This window comes from Leuciscus leuciscus (assembly GCF_965113295.1).
Source record: "Leuciscus leuciscus genome assembly, chromosome: 4".
In the NCBI taxonomy this organism is placed as follows: Eukaryota; Metazoa; Chordata; class Actinopteri; order Cypriniformes; family Leuciscidae; genus Leuciscus; species Leuciscus leuciscus.
Window position 1 is genome coordinate 49,903,738 of NC_138728.1, and position 18,254 is coordinate 49,921,991.

Genomic DNA, 18,254 nt, shown 5'->3' on the forward strand with positions numbered 1-18,254 from the left:
AAACACAACTAGCCAAACATCAGGCATCAGATGATTGATCACTTACTCTGGGACACTGTAAAGTGGGTAAATGTTTTAAAAGGTTCATAATTCGAACACAGTTCATACACATGAAATATGGTGCAGTTCTGAACATCTCAACTGAAGATAGGGGCGATTAAAGCAGAATAATATTGCATTTTCATTTTTTATGGGAGGGGCGCAAATCACAAATGAGTGATTATGGGCTAGGTTGATGTGGGCCCTTAAGACCAACATACCATAAAAATTTCTTCATCCTCGGTGCCACGGTTCAGGTAGTTATTTAAGAAAAACTGCATTTTTTGGGTTGGGGGGGGCCCAGCGCGGGGGGGGAAGTGGCCCCCAGGGACCAAACGAAATTTTTCCGTAAAAGTCTAGTGGGGCTACATGCCCACCAAATTTCATGTTCCCCGGTGTTTCGGTGTCCCTGGTATCGTTGACGAAAAATTCAGTAGATGAAAAAAAAAAAAAAAAAAAAAAAACCTTTGACAATCCCTATATGATCATAATAATTTAGACTGCTCTGTATTAAGTGGTATATACAGTTGATATGTAATTGTGATGGGTCTCATATTGATTTGAAAGCTTTTTGAAGATGAAGCATCCAAGAACCAATGCTGTGGACTCACTGAGGATCAGAGGACAGCTGTAAACGAGTTGGCACTGGCATGGGATCTCCCTGTATTAACAGAAACCAACAGGACTTGGCTTCTTCACAATCTGCTTCAACATGCAGTCCAAAGTTCCAGCATTAAAAAAAATATGAAGGATTGGGTCATTTGGGTGTGTAAAGTATTTGTCCCATCTAACTGGACATTTTCATATTTCAGACATGCTTTGTTCTTTTTTTGAATGTACATTCCTGGTTACTTTTCCAGACCTAGTGGTAATTGGACTTTTTCTCGTAGTTTGTATGCAACTGAAAAGGGCTTAATGGTGTCTCTAACCCTTTACCAGCATCTCCAGTGCAGTAATTTATGAGTAAATTTATGAAACACTCTCTCCAGCTCCATACAGCAACAACAGACTGTAATTATTTAATCTGTATGTGACTACTGTATGTAGCAGAATACTTTGAAACAAAATAACATAGTTAAGCATAGTACAAGGGAAAAAATGTCTTGGCAGGAAAAATAATATTTTATCCTTCTGATATTTTGAGGTTCTTGGACGAAACGCACGCCAGCTGAAGCAGTTTAAGCAGGGATTGAGGGAGTCATTGATTTTGCCACTTTTGGAATCTCGACCTGACACAGTGTCATCGGTTTTTCCACGTCAGTCAATGGCTGAATGCAGTGCTGAGGTATTCCACTTTTTTGTCCAACAGTAATTTTAATCGGAAAAAGTGCCATCTGACAATTTTTGTAACTGTGGTATGTATCTTAGTATCAAGGAATATTTGTTGTTGTTATTGGAGCAATTAGAAACGCAAATAAATGGGACACAACACATACTAAGCCACAAAAGAATGAAACCTGCAAGTGATGATAAAATTTGTATAGTTGTCATAATCATCTTGTGTTCTTAGGTTATTCTAGACCACATCAAATGGCCTGATGAAGGAGGGTTGGAGGATGATGGAGATGACAGTGGGTACTCAATTGACATCAAATGCAGAATTATGGGGTACTTGCGTCAGTTTATGAAAACAGGTAAATTGCATACACAGCAAAATCCCCAGTGTTAAATTAACACTCCTCAGTGTACATATGTGTCCACACTACAGGGTGTTAAAATTAACACTGAAGCAGTGTTGAAGTTAATGAGATAATTAAGTGATTAATTAAGTGATGATTGGCCATTAGTGGTGACACCTAATGTTAATAAGCAGAATCATTGAAGGAAAGAGAAAAGACAAGAACAGAAAAAAGAGAAACACCAACTGACTTCGAGCCATTACACATTATTGCGCATAATGGTGACTTGACACGAACAATTCCATAAAACATTAAAGTCTAAACTTCTGTTGAATCTCAAGAACTTTTGTAGATGTATGACAGAAATAAAGTCAAACTGGTAATATTAAGTGCAATTATGTGTAAAGGCTCGAAGTCAGTTGTAGTTCTTGTGTTTCTCTTTTTTTTCTGATATTCTTTTTCCTATGTAATGTCCCATCTAGTGCTTTCCACTTTTAGTGTTAAACAACTACCCCCACCCAACCCACTCATCCCACACACACACACAATTTCCTTTAATATTAGGATTTTGTAAAGGTGCCTTGTAAATGAACTTAAGTTATTATGTTCATTAAAAAAATCTCTGCATTTTGATTTTGAATATTTCTTATTGGCGGTGGTTTATAGACACCTATTGAGAAGGTGCATTGCCTGTTTGTGTACAACGCATGAGGAAATAAAATAATTTTAAGATCTGTCCCTCTGCCATGCTGAGCACTTGTTTTGTCCTACTTGTGAAGTCACATCAACAAAGTGTATTTACTCAATTATACAAACATGTCAGACATCATAGGAAAAACATGTACACTATTAACCTTAATTAACCTTAACATGCTTGCAAATTAGCCAAATCGTTTTTTTACTGCAACATGTAGGGTTAGAGACTCTTGTTTTCTTGTGCTTTGGCTCTTTTTATTTTCAGTGTCCCAAGAGCAGCTGAAACAGCTCGTCAAGTTTTGGGTTGGATGGGTGATACCCATGGCTAACATGAAAGTGGAGGTGGTTAGAGCGGAATATCCCACTTCATCCACATGCTACCGCATGCTTCGCTTGCCAGGTTACTACAAGAGTTACAGCGAATTTAGTGTTCATTTAGAGAACTGCATTGCCACAAATGACAGTGGGTTTGGATTATTGTAGAAAGTGGAATTTTCTGAATTCACAAGTTACCTCATTTCATTGTTTTCCATACAATTTTAGCTTTATAAATGAAGAATCTTACCATTGTTAAGCATTGATCAGTTTTTCAATGTTTCAAGATGTTGAAATGTTGGCTTTTATTGAAATGGTTTAGGAGTTGTGTACAGTTGTACAAATGTATTTACAATGAACTTGATAAAAAAAAAAGAAGAAGAAGAAGTTGTGTCTATTTGATTTTCATAGGGAATTAAAGTTCATACCGATGACCCTACACATAGCCAATGCTGTGCATATACTCCAGCGCAGCTAAATATTTATCTACTCCCATGCATGTTGAGGGTCCTATTGGGTCCACAGCAGCACTAAGTCCAGCTAGGTCATCTGGTCTCAAATGGCAGTCACTCTCAGGGACATGGACACCACAGTTGGGATCACAGGGTATAAGACCACTACTTTCCCAGTCAACCAAAGGGATCTGCAAATCCTGTAACACAAGTTGTCATTACTTCATCTGCCACAAATGCATGCATGCTTGAGTAAGGGATAATGTATGGCGAGGCGGTTTTTATAGCGAATAACCCCGACAGGCTGATCGGGACTCCGACGCGAAGCGGAGCCTGAAGGGGTTGTTATTCGCTATAACAACTGCCTCGCCATACATTATCCTGCTTATTACATGGTTACCTACAAAATAAATAAATAATTTGACAAAAAATATTGATTTAAAAAGGAGTTTATTGATTTAGAAACGACTGTATTGCTTCCGCTAAAGAAAATAGTCCGTTCCGCGTCCATAGCAACGCTCTGTTTTTCATGGCAACGGTGTGTTATATTTTGCAGCGGTCTGATATCAAGAAATAACAGACCGCATTCTACATTGGAATTCAACCAAGCCATGTAATAAGTATAATTAACAAACATGTAGACCCATGTGCCACAGTTGATTAGGAGTGAGATTTCTCTCAGTTGAAAGGGGGTGATTGTCCCAGCCATCTCTGAATCCATCAAGCTGGGCTTGCAAGCGGGGAATAAAAACATAATGGCAGCAGAATAGATGAATACTACTGGACAGGTCAAGTAGACCATCCCCTTCCAGCTGGTGCAGCACATTGTAGAAGTGGCATGTGACCGCTGTGAACACATCTCGCCAGAGACGTTCAATTCTGTTAAAAACACATACATTTATTTCAGCATTTAAAATATTCCTGTCCAGAAACAAGTTATTCCAACTGAATAATAATTGTAGCATGCAAATAAAAAAAGGACTATTACAACAAATCAAAAACTAGTTAATGCAATATAATAGGCCTTTTTTTATCAGTAAGTGCAAAGTAAATACTGTACTCATGTTAGGCAATTGAGGTGAAAGAGGATTCTAATCCTGGCCTTGGTTTGGTACTAGCAAGGTTTAACAGAACATAATAAGTTGTGGAACATACAGTATTAAAAAAATAAAGCATATGTAAACATTTTACCGTTTATATATACATATAAACATATATTCATGGTTACCTCTGATTATGTACACTTTTCCCTGCAATGAAGCTGTTTCTCCCGGATCCCCGGATGGAGAACATGAGGCGGGCCACATCAACATTTTCTACACCATGGTCACCACGAACCCTTGAGAAGTAAATGTGCCAGAATTTAAAACTGCAACTTTCAGCTAATATAAGAGGCCATTTAAACAAAGGACAATCAGAGTGGTATAGTTAAGAGTAAATATATATAAATTTAACTACAAGATTGACCTTTGTGGCAGGGGCGTAGCCAGAATTAGATTTTTGGGGGGTCCCATCTTAAAATGAGGGGGCAACCCATTTTATATATATATATATATATATATATATATAGCTTAACACCTATAAATAAAACAGCTTAACACCTGTACACATTTAAAACAGCATATTTACTTCACCGTTTCAGCAGAACAGACATAACAGCCCACAACATAGCTCGGTGATTATTACCTTTTACATGAGTCTACGAGGGCGATTATTAAAAGTGTCAATGATGTCATCATACTCAGTCCAGAAAATCCACCAATTTACGTTCGAAAAACAGCAGGGAAAGATTTAAAAGCAAATATATACAGCACAAAATCACAGCATTTTTACTTAACTGTTTCAGCAGCATAACAGCATACAACATAGCTCAGCGGCTATAATTCAAACCATGGGGATTACCTTTTACATGACAAGGCGGAGTCTACGGGGGCGATTATTAAAAATGTCAATGATGTCATCATAGTCCAAAGAATCCACCAGTTCCCGTTCAAAAGACAGCAGGGAAAGATTATTTAAACGCGAAGTTGTCATGTGTGATCTCAAAGATGATTTGACTCTTCCAACTGTTGAGAAAAGTCTTTCGACACTACAAGAAGTCATTGGCAGTGTGATCATTATCTTCAAGAGTCTATTTATGTTTGGGAAGACATCAGAGGGGCAGGTGTCCAAAACCTCCATGAGGGAAGAGAAAGAGTGGCCATCGTCTATTTTCCTGCACATAAGTTGAAAGAAAATGCTTAGTTCGGCTTCTTCAAATGAAACGCCATAGTGTTCGCAGGGCATCCTCAGTAGCTCGCCTTTTGAAAAAAAATCAGAGCCGGGCAAACACGCAGCAGCTGCACGCATTAATCCGCATTGATCCTCTTGAAAACGGCTGTTCAGTTCAGTGATTTGTCGGTCTAAAATATCAATCCATAGTTTGTTGAGATCAGCATTGTCCTTTATGGCTGTGGATTTGCCCAAACTACATGAAACCAGAGACTCTTTCAGTCGGGCCGGTAGCTTTCTTACTCTGGTGCTGGTGACATCCCAGTTGGAAATGGAATTCTTTTCCATCAGTTCATCAGTCAACTTTAAAACTTTGTCGAAATCATTTTGCACATTTTCTCGGAACTGTACATACATATCCCTTAGATTTTTTATCAGAGATAGGCAGTCGGTGACTGATATTGTGCTGCTCTGTAAACCCCTGGTAGCAACATCACTGGTCTCAAATAATTTCCCAAATGTCACCAACAGAAATACAAATTTTTTTGTCTGAATTTGATGCATGAGTGAATCAGCTTCTAGTTTCGTTTGGCCACTTGTTTCGGAGAACTCCGCCAGCGTTTCTAAAATTACATCAAATAACGTCAGTACTTTGCCGATGGAGCCAGATTTTGAGCTCCACCTTGTATCTGTAGATCGTTCAAGTTCAAGACACCTTCTGTGAGGATAAAGCTCCTTCTGGATCTCTAAAAAACGGGCATGCCTGTGCGCACCAGTCATGAAAGTGTGCAAAGAGTTCACAGTATCAAAAAAAGTATTGACATGGCCAGATACCTTCGTTGCGGTGCAGAGAACTAAATTCAGCCTGTGCGAGTTGCAATGCACGTACAAGGCATTTGGAAAAGTACGCTTTAGAATCAAGTGCACCCCACCCTTGTTACCTGACATAACAGAAGCCCCATCAAAGCCAAAGCCAACGCAAAGAGATGGATCCAACTGTAATGGCTCAATGACTTGCAAAATCTTAGCAGAAATCCCATTAGCACTCATATCTCCCGTTTCAACGAATCCAACCGCTCTCTCTTTAACTTTGCCTGCATGAACGTATCTTACACACACAGCCACCAGCTCGCGTTTTGAAATGTCCTTGCATTCATCCGCCATAATTGCGTAGTAGGTGTATGGTGTCTCATGCAACTCAGACTTGATCTTTCGTAGAAGTAGCGAGGCTGCACATTCAAGTAACTCGTTCTGAATTTCTGCACTCATTAGTCTGGCGTTTTTTGGTATCTCCTGGAGACGATTTTGCACGTTTGGGTCATGCTTGGCAATTAAGCTAAACAGTTCCAAAAAATTGCCCTTATTTAAGGCCTCTTCATTTTCCCTGTGGCCACGTAAAGCAATGCCTTGTTTTGCACAGAACATAACAATGTCAATGACCACTTTGACGTGTTCGCGGTTTTTCTCCACAAACGTGCGGTCATCCCGAAAGAGCTGGTTTAAAACAGTACCATGGGTTTTACGGGTTGCTTTATATGACTCATATTTACAAATGGAAAGGGAATGAGATTTGCTGGCTTGGTGTCTGATGCATGACCTGCGGAGGTGTTTCCAGTCTGTGAATCCATCGCAGATGAATGCTTTTTCTGCGCATGGATCGGGAAAATGCCGACATGCTTTGCAAAACACAGCATTATTTGTTGAACTATATTCAAGCCATGTAAACTCATTGTACCATTTTGGGGAAAAGCAACGATTCTTTCCGGCAAACTCAGTGTAAGGAAATGTGGTCATCACTGGTTGTGAAGGCGGTTCATCAATTGCAGACAAATCATTGGGCATTATGCCGATCTGTGTCGTGGAAGTCTCACCGCTACACTCCTGTGATGAAATAGGCGTTTCTGTGTCCTGAGAAGCCTCAGGTGCCACTTCACTCGCTGTCGCAGAAGCAGACTCAGATGATGTAGATGACACATTTTCTCTTTCTCGCCGTGCTTTTTTGAAAAAGGCTAATATTGTACTTTGCGCGGCAGCTGCCATTGTCACCGAATATTAATGAACTCTCAAGCGAAGATGACAGCGTAAGTTACGCACAACACGTGACATAGGCTATCAAATCAAGTTTGAAAACAGCCGCATTTTACCGCGCAGCATTTTGATTGGTCAATCTATCAATCAGACTGACAAATCAACATTTTCTTATTTTAAGCAATCGGAAATCTGAGGGGGCCGGACATGTAAATGAGGGGGCCAAGGCCCACCCAGGCCCCCTCGTGGCTACGCCACTGCTTTGTGGTAAGCCACATCTCTCAACAGCTTCACTGAAGAAGGCAAGGGTAGTGGAGGCCTTGTTGTTATTGGCAACACCAAGATACATTATCTACAGGAATAATACAGAACAACTCATCATACACAAAATCAAACCTTTTAATTTTCTAGGTTTGATTAAGTTATATATACTCGTGCGCAATTTTTGTGAGCAAAAAGTAAACAAAAATAACGACTTTATTCAACTATTCATTTCGTTCTCTCTGGGCCTCGAGTTAGTTCACGTAGTAAAACAGCGCAGCGCTTCTGTGTTGTACATCACACGCATCACACATATGACCAGCGTCAGCCAATAGTGAGCCTACGTGTGACGTACAACACAGAAGCGCTGCGCTGTTTTACTACGTGAACTCACTCGAGGATTTCATCAAAAATATCTTAATTTGTGTTCCGAAGATGAACAAAAGTCTTACGGGGTTGGAACAACATGAGGGTGAGTAATTACTGACAGAATTTTCATTTTTTGGTGAACTAACCCTTTAAGTTCAAATCAAATACTTCCAAACTGCCCATACTACTTCTGAATAGGATGTCTAAGTTACTTCATAAATTGTATGAAAATTATGGAAATATATGGTTCAGATTGCACAAACCATATATGGCAATGGAGGCACCCTTATATGGTCAGTAATGGAGCTTGGATGTCATCTAGTGAAAAACTTTGGTACTGCGCCCAAACAAAATCTCACTGAAAGCAAATTTTTTTAAGATATCAACCTCAAATTTGTTCAGATGTTTGGCTTATTATTTTTTTAGTTTTAGAGTCAAACATATTTTGTAAAATATATATATTATTATAAAAATTATATTTTTACATTGTGTATTTTCCTATATTTTTTATTTATTTTTCACTTTCAAAATGTATTCCACTTCTACAATTATCTGCCAAATGTCTTCTTAAAAACAAGACCAAACATATGTCTATATTCCAAAGAATGCTTAAATTTCAACCATTTAAGTTAAGACAGGCTACTTTATTTTCATGTCTATGTGAAAAAGGGGGAGCAAGTTAAGGGGTTAAGTAATTGTTATGCTACTGTTAAGATATACTGCAAAAAAAGGCCTGCATCAAATAATTATCAGTACCTTCCTGGAGAAGCCATCAATTCCTCCGAATATCACCATATTGTACCTTAATAGAGAAAGTGAAAAAAAGTGTATAGACATCCATAACCTTACTTTTATATAGAACTAGCCCTGCAATAGATTTGTTTGAAAAACACAACCAACCTTATAAGTTTGTGGTTTGTGTCGATATGCATTAGTGATCTGGGGCCTGGGACAGAGTATGTCCTGCGTACCACACACCGCAACTCTGACATCCTTGATACAATCCCTGCAGTGTCAACTCTGTGCATTGATGCACGGACCCTCCGCCACTGAACTCGATGTCCCCGAGCCCGCAACAGTCCCAACATCATGCGATACTCAGCATGTGGGTTGCTGGAGTGAATGTCTGACACCAGGACGTCAAGTTCATCATCAGTTAAGTCACTGTACAGACCCCTCACAGATAATCCCCAATCACTCATACGTCTCTGCAGCGTCCACCTAGAAACCCCTACAAAATTGGCAATGCACTTCACAGATAGGCCCATACTAAGAAGCTCAGCCACATATTCCTCGGATATAATAACTCTGGGGCGGCCACTATTTCCCCTTTCCAGGGAAACTGTTATACATGTTTCCTTGTCATTTTGCTCAGAGACTAGGTGATGTAACTCCGTAAGGGCATCATACACTGCTTGAGGGATCTGAAGTTGGCTTGACACTGCGCTGAGTACAACAAGCTCCTGTGAACATACAAACTCCAAATAATCTAGATCCAGAGGGGCACGATCAAGGCAACTTGATAGTCGGATGTAGAGCCTGTCAAGTAAATGACTGAGTAGCATTTCCTAGAGAGAACAAAACTATATTAAAAAAACAATCCTTCTAGCATCTCAACAATGTTGGCTGCCTAAATAATACATATATGCCAATAAACAATTATTAAAACAAACATGACTGGACTATAATAATTTATAAGTTTTGCATAAGTCAAACCTGAAATAAAAATACTGGAATTATGTTATAGTCATGGCACAGAGAAACAATGATAAATATGACCAAACATTATTGCACTCAGTCTAGCTTAGTTTTTTGAGGAAGCGCCTGTTTCTAAGTGGTTAAGCATCTGTTGCAGGTCAGCTGATTTGTGACACTGCAGGGCACATGGGAGTGAACTAACTATTCTTAAACTATGTAAATAATGATTTTATATTTCATGGAACACCAATTTGCAGTAATTTTGGATTTAAAACATGCTTTAAATCGCATTGGCTTTATAGAATGTTAATTAACCTGCTCTGTGACTCACTGCAGCTTCCAATTATGCCTACTGGGCAAATAAAATACCTTTACTTTACTATGGTATTCCTATAAATGTTATCATCCACCAAAAACAAACCAAACCAAAAGAAAGAAAAACATTGCACACATTTGATATGATATGATACTGACCTGCGAAGACCCACTCTGTTCTGTCATTTTTCTAGAAGGTAAAGCAGAAGAGAATATAAGGAATACATCGTTTAATGAGAGTATCTTTTATGAGACGATTTAATAGCAAACTTAACAGTACAGATACGTTAGGCTAGCATTAGCGTTAGTGTAACTTACATTTCGTGAAACAATAAAGGCTAACCCAACTAAGAAACAATGATGATTACCAACTTAGCCGACCAGAGCACATATTAAAACTACTTAAACAAATGTATAACGGTGAATGATTGCAGGGGGAAGATAAGAAGAAGAAAAAACATACCTTTATTGGTTCCTCACATCGCCACCGCGGGAAGATGGTCACGTTTTTTTTTCCGCAGTTATCATTTTGGTTGGGAGATGTATCAGCCTTTAGGTATGCCACAAGTGCTGTTCGGAGCAGTGATGGAGTACTCGAGTCCTGGACTCGGACTCGAGTCCCTATTCTCTGGACTCGAGTCCGACTCGAGATTCTATTCTCTGGACTCGTGACTTGACTTGGACTCTTGGACTGATGACTCGTGCTTGGACTCGGACTCGAGGATATATAAAATCGGACTTGAGCATTCATCAAATGAATGACGTTGGATGAAGTTTCTAACCAAATAGGTAATAACATTTTGATTTAAGATGTTACACTTTTCCTGTTTCGGGCTCCAAGACCGGCCGGGATCTCTTTTTTCCCGCATATAAGAACGAGCAGAGAGAAAGCCCCGGCCGCGTGCGCACTCACCATCTTCAAACAACACGAGCGCTCTCTTGCTCCCTCTCCCTCACGCATATTAATCAAAATGACGAAAATGTCTAATTATGTCAATTAATCCAAAAAAAGAAAATGGAACTGAAGCTGTTTATGCACTGGTTTCAGAACTAAGAGTAGCCTATATGCTAATACCCAGCAAACACAGAACGTTGGCGCAACGTACCCAACCTTCTAACAACGTTTTAACAACATGGCCAAAAGGTTGCTATAACTACGTTGTGTGGTGAAAGTTGTTACAGCGTTGTCACAATGTTGACATTAGCTGTGTCTGAAACCGCTCACTCGTTCACTCATTCACTAATCCTGGCTACATGGTGAATGGCAGTTGAGTGCACTACATCAGCAAAGAGTGAACGAAAATGAGTGAGCGAATTCGTATCGTGTATTTTATATTGTGTGCGTGTGTGAAAGCGGTTAACGATAACGGCTGGTGTTACCACGGCTCGCGGGTGCAGATCTGGCGGTCCGCGGCATTCTGCTCACCGGCCCACGGGCAGGTTGCTGACGAATGCCTCAACAATTTCCCACTTGTGGTCCATGCTCATTTTATTCATGAAGTTATAGTTAATCCTTAATTTTAATAACATTTAATGTATTTTCTTAATATCCACAACAAGTGAAAATTAAAAAGTGATGGTCAGCAAACCAGAAAGTGCACCACGCCACCGGTCTGATGCATGGACCGGTGCATGGTCTGCTCTTGGACCACCATCATATTCAGTTTATTAACTTGCCATGAATTATTACACAAATGTTCATGAGTGAGTGAGACTGCTGAACACTGTGTCGCAGGAAGAAGGATCTGAAGTGCCGGTGTTTCGGCAATAAAAACCCGCCGAACTGATCCGAAACCATGCAGCCCAATTTTTATCCACCCGCCCAAATTTTTGCCCGCAAAATAGATAGCAAAACCGCCCAATTTGCAGCCCTGACTGTGTAGCCTAGACTAGAGCACACGGCAGAAAGGGTAGGGAGGGAGCGAGAGACCTTGCGTGCATGTGCATGTGAGCTCATTTTTTGAGATATCAACCTAAAATGTGGATTTTTTGGAATTGGATTGTGGAACACAACTTGTTCAGATTTTTTGCTTTTATTTTCTTGCAGTTATAGAGTAAAATATATTTTGTAATATATATATAGGCTATTTTATATAAAATATAAATAATTATATTTTTAAATTAGTACATTTAAATGAACTCAAACTTATATAACTTTTGTTCTGTTTCACTTTCATAATTTATTTCACTTAAACAATAATTTGGCAAATGTCTTCTTTAAAACAAGACCAACCATAGGTCTATATTCCAAAGCATTCTTGAATTACAACCATTTAAAGGAACCGTATGTAAGAAATGTATTTCAATTAATAATAAAATGGCCCTGATATGTCACTAGACATTAAGAAATCATGTTCATTTCAAATACTTATATCACTGACAACAGTAGTCCGGCCAGGATTTTGTCATTTAAAAAGTGAAGTTGCAGCCCTCAACTGATGTTGATGTTGTCATGTTGTGTTTTGACCTGATGCTCCACCCTCCACCTATCTACCAATCACGAAGCCAGTAGTGTTTCGGCATCCGGGTTGCCAGCTCTGCTCTAGTTACCACAGCTGCAGCTACAAACGTGTCGGATAAAAAATATCTAACATTACGAAACCTAAAAGACCTCGTTATGAATCCGAAATACGTCGTGACAAAGTCCGAAATAATAAAGTCCGGGGGACTGTTTCTGGGGGACGAGTCTGAGGGAAGAACAGGAGACAAATGTAAGAAGAATGCAGAAGACAAAAGGTAGGTAAAATAAAAAGTGAACCCCCAGAAACAGTCTCTGCAATAATAATCTCTGCAATAATAATTAATAAAGGCTGGTTTAAAGTACTTCTTCCTGCCTCTAATATAATTGCTGACATAATAACAACCCATTGTGACATATGACCTGGACATGTTCTTGACAGTTTCTGTGAAATTCACCCTTTAAGTGATTTGTAAATTAATTTAATTATTTTACCCCATTTCAACTTTCTTTCCCTTTTACTATTTGGTTGTTCCATCATTCCAGCACTTTTTCTCCTCTCCTCTCCTATTTCCATTTTCTTTAATGAATTATTAAGAAATATTAATTAAATATTATTCAGATGGCAATAAAATCACAGACTAGCCCCTCTAAATGATGAAAATGCCTTACAACCCCATGAGAAACAATTACCGGCCAACTAAGGCTTTAGATGTTTTTGGTCCATGGATGATGTCAGCGCAACGCATTAGATGTGGCCTGCATGAGCGTGAGAGCTGTGATATTTTTTATCATAATTACTGATATAATGTTATCGTCCAGATACGAAACTTACACACTAAGGTGTCTACACACTGTAGCACTCATCCCACCTGCCACACACACACACACACACACACACACACACACACTCACCCGAAGTTGGCCGCCATTGTGCTTATTGAAAGATTTACAGATTGCACCAGGTTCTCCAGCTGCTCATGGTAGCCCCCCACATCTTCCAGCAGGACCTGCAGAACACTGCGGGGGAACCCAATGAGTCCATTGTTGAAGACATGCTGGCCCCGATTAGCTCGATTGTAAGAACCAGTCAGCTTGTGACTAGAATTAATGGCATTTAGGGCCTCCTGGGCGTTGTTTCTGAGCCGAGCCTCAAGCTGAGATTTGGATTCAATAATCCTACAGGTCGGTCCTGTCAGAAAACAGAGCGTGACATGCAAACGCTCACACAGCAATTTATTAGGTACTGGTTCTGTATTTAAAGCTGCAGTCCATTACGTTTGGTTCTCTGGCGGTTCATAACCAAAACTGCATGTGTCATGTGTAAGAACATTGTAGCCGGAGCTGCTTCTCTCTGTTTATGTCTATGACGAGTCACGCAGGTACTGGGATACTCCGCAGGGACGCCGACCTGAACCAGTATAAAATAGTCTGAATATAATAACTTATTATAGATGTACAGTAGTGATTCAGGATAGGATAAAAACACGGTTTGGAAAATGGATTCATGATGTACTCACTCATTATATACATTTTGTAAATTTTAAACACAAAAAGGTTTTGGACTGCAGCTTTAATGTGTGCGTAGAACAAAACTAAGATTGTGAGATGGGAGAATTGGTAGGTAGTTCCTTTAGTTCAGAGCACATTCACACACACACACATTTTTATATTAGTGTTCCTCACTCTTAGTGTATGTTTGTGAGATTTGTGTATTGGTGTATCTCACCCTTATGCAGAATCTCAATATGGGGCTGGGGGTGGGGGGTTATGATTAATACAACTCCGAAAGCTGCCAAAATCGGCATTAAAAAAGGGTGCGCCATGGTGTCAGTCAGATCCTTTTCTGGTCAGCAAGTTTATCTGTGTAAAAAACATAATATTTCACCAAATAGACCAAGAAATGTGCATTCATATTTTTGACTGAAGAATAGTGTTGATGATAGCAGGGGCATTTCTAGAGTCTGATCACTACTGGGTCATAGGCCCCCCAAGAATGTTCCAGAAGTACGTATAAATTTGTACGTACAATTGTTAAACAATAATAATCTATTTAAGCAATTGTTTTTCATACATTTTTATGTGTCTTATGGTGCTCCTGCCCCTTAAGGCAGTGCGCTGGGAAAAGAAAAAAACGGAGAGAAGAGAAGCGAGTTGTATGCTAGTTAGGCGGCTGTTCATGCCAAGGGGGTAATCCAGCACCCGGAAAGCGTACCTTCCCTGGGGGCCGCCATTGGTTAGCAAGCCATCACCTGCTGTTAGCATTCCATTGACTCCCATTCATTTTGGTGTCACTTTGACAGCAAATAACTTTGCATCTGAGGCGTTTAAAGACTCTATTTATCCATTGTTTATTTCTAAAGAAACACAACAATGTATAAAAGGCTCCATTACCTTGTATCTTACGTTATGGCCCCGTAGAAGCAGTTTTTGTAAAAATAGGCTAAAGATTGCGTCATAACCACGCGACTCTCTGTCGCTCAGTAGAGAAATAATCGTATAGACAGGAGCAGAAGCTCGCAGGCAATCGGGGGGGACGTGGAGGCATAAAGTCCGATAAAGTTTGAGTCTGCGCAGTACGCTCAGCCATCAGGAAGTGAGTGCTTCTAACTGTCTTCACTTTTCTCCTTTGAAAGTCTACGGGGTCGCTGTGTCCATTTATTACTGTCTATGGTTCATGCTGTTATGCCGATGCTTCTGATTAAAAAAGAAACGTGAATTACCACCATTGTAACCCGTGTTTTATTTATGTTACCCACGGTGAAGAGACAGGAGTTATCGCCGATACGGCATCAAGAAATAAGGGTTACAGACTGGTGGCAGCGGTTTCACATTTACATTTACATTTAGTCATTTAGCAGACGCTTTTGTCCAAAGCGACTTACAAATTGGGACTAAATTAAGCAAGTCATCGTGAAGAGGCAAAAAACAACGCCAGAAGTGCTCAAAATACGAAGTTCAGGCATTATTCAGAGTAGCATAAGCCCGATAAGCGAGAATTTACAGGAAAATATATATATAAATTTTTTATTTATTTTATTTTTATTTATTTTCTTATGAGGTTAAGTCCAAATTATGATGAGTCCGCCATTGCTATGGAAAGATTTAGAAGGTTCATAGCAGGTCTTGACCATGTTCTCCAAGCAAAATGTCATGAGCATGGCGCTGTAGCAAATTAGCTCTATGAAATATTAATAATCAATAATAACTGGTTATAATTGATTATGAATATTTGGATCAGTTAATATAATTAACTTACTGTCGTAAATTAATATTACAATCAATTAACCTGTTTGTCCCGTGAACACTCAGGATTAATTGTTTATTAACTCTAAGAAATGTACATTTCCGGGGCATGGGAAATGTCTTTCTTAATTTACAGCACTACTAAGAGCAGTAGCAAAGATCTTAAATGATTATTGACTCCAGTTATGAGCTTGAGACACGGACAACTTTACGTGTGACATGAACAAGATTTTATTAGTCTAAACACTTAAACTACTCTAACATACACACACATACATGCATACAGTTTACCAAGGGAAAGAGAGCTGAAGCAGAATACAGGAAAGCAAGAAATTATAGCATTGTTTGAAATTCAGCAGATCAACAGCCTTGAGCAAACCATCAGTTTAGTTCTAACACGCCACTGTCACCGTCCCGTATACGGGACGCCTAAGTTTACGTCACTATATTACAATTAAATCATAATTTAATCATGACAAACTATATATTGTTGGAAAAGTCTAAGACTCCTTAATAGATATTTCAGCACTGTTTTTTGTTACAATTTATGCAGGAACAGTAATAGATGAATTTATGACAAGAGCGCACCTCAAAAAATCTACATCATAACAGGAGTTCTGGCGTTTGTCACAAAAAGTCGACGCACACACTTTTAATAATTGAAACTTTGGTTTTCTTGCTAAAAGTTCATAATAAAACATTTAATCTAGTATTTGTCAATAAAAAAATATAAAATAATATTATCTTCTAAAAAGTATAACATGTATATTATCCTCTAAAATATTATATTATATATTTTTATCGCCTTTTTTATTACATTACATATTTTAGTAGTTATCATAAATTAGGTATCATTTGAAAGCTTACGATCTCAGAATTCATCCTGTGAAAACTGTTTTGAAATTGGACATTGTGTTACCATAGAAACGGTACTCTAAATTATTTTATCAGGCTCCTCCCCTTTTGGGCATCATTATGTTTCATAATTTATGCTAAAAATATTTTCTAATCTTGACAAAACACATATTGTCAGAAAGGTCTGAGTCTCAAGGTTCCATATTTTGTGACAGAAGTGATATTTGGACAGAAATGTATTCATTTGTTATGTTAGAATGCATACAGTTAAATTCAATGGAATTCAATGACACCCGGTGGCTATTTTTGGTAATACGCCTAAACAAAATCTCATGGGAACTTCAATTTTTGTGATATCAACTTCAAATTTGGAACACAACTTGGTTAGATATATGGCTTTCATTTTATAGTAATTTTTTTGTAAAACATATTTTGTAAAATATATATTTTATATAAAAGAAAAATATTAAATAAATTATATTTGATTTAATGTAAATTTAAACTTTCATAACTTTTTCATACTTAAATTTTTCTGGAGCTGTGTGAGCCAATGAGAAGATTTCCCTTTGGAGGGAAATTTTTACGACCCATTGTCCCTTTGAACATGCAATTTGATTGGATGTTTAACACAAGAATCTTTAAGATGCTTATAATACTAATGCGTCACAAAGTTAGCAGAATGTAATGTAAATTAACAAAACGGGGATGAAGATTGGAGTTTATAGATACCAAAAATGCCACACATTTGATTTGGTTAACCATATTATCCAAAGTCTGAAATATTAACCCAATAGAGTTTACAAGAATACAAAAGACAACCACATTAAAGGAAAATCATGAGATCGGAAAATTAGATACATGTTTACACATTTCTCAAATGGTTATATATAGAATATATAGAATTAACAGGGTTTATTTCTCCTTCTCAGTGAGAATTAAGTAAGAGTCGCAGCTTTCTGGACATTCTTTTGGATCGTAAAATCCTCTTATCAGTCTCAGTGTGTCCTGTAACAAGACACCGCGTTCTGCCAGTGTGTTAGCTTAATTTGGGATGTTAGTTTTTGGGGGAAGTTTCACAGGCATTTGTTGGGAGAGTGAGTTTGCTGGATTATTCATTAAATAAATGAATAATTTGTGTGTGTCTGATTGGTCCAGACGTTACAGCGCTACTAGCCTAGAAGAAGCATTGGCTATTGCTTGTAAGTGGGAACGAGCACAGGAAGGTCTCAGGCTTGCACTCCTTTCCCATCTCAGTCAAAAGACCAGCCTGACACTAAATTCATCAGCAACTTCACCCAGTGGTGAATTGCTTTCTGCGATGGTGTCCGCAAAGACTGCGTCATCTGGGGACATTTCATCAGAAATCATGACTGCAATAAAGCAACTAACTGCTGATGTTAAGATTTTCAGGATGGAAGTCGGTCACTTAAAAAGACAATATGATCACAGTTTTCAACATGCTTCCTCCAGTCAGAAAGACTACTCACCTGAACATGGTAGAGATAAACATTGTTACTCCCCGGTCTCATCCCAAAGGAGATATCCATCCTTACCTGCATTATCTCCACATCGTCGAGATGACCCGTATTCCTCCATCCATCGAGATGGTGACAGACAGCGAGGCTATAGAGATCACCACTTGAGCCCATCTCCACATTATAAAGAACGCCACGTCAGCCTGTCTCCACATCA

The 18,254-nt window shown here is 38.8% G+C and overlaps 2 protein-coding genes across 2 annotated transcripts in view; one reads left to right on the plus strand and one right to left on the minus strand.

Moving 5' to 3' along the window:
- Positions 1 to 18,254, minus strand: part of LOC309496988 (stonustoxin subunit alpha-like) — a 253,685-nt gene that overhangs the window by 6,129 nt on the left and 229,302 nt on the right. The window lies entirely within an intron of this gene.
- On the plus strand, positions 654 to 2,985 carry LOC309497053 (uncharacterized protein). Its single transcript, XM_082167314.1, has 4 exons — positions 654 to 756; positions 1,184 to 1,324; positions 1,550 to 1,673; positions 2,620 to 2,985. The coding sequence occupies exons 2-4, from the start codon at positions 1,304 to 1,306 to the stop codon at positions 2,835 to 2,837; spliced, it is 363 nt and encodes a 120-aa protein (XP_082023440.1). The 5' UTR covers positions 654 to 756; positions 1,184 to 1,303; the 3' UTR covers positions 2,838 to 2,985.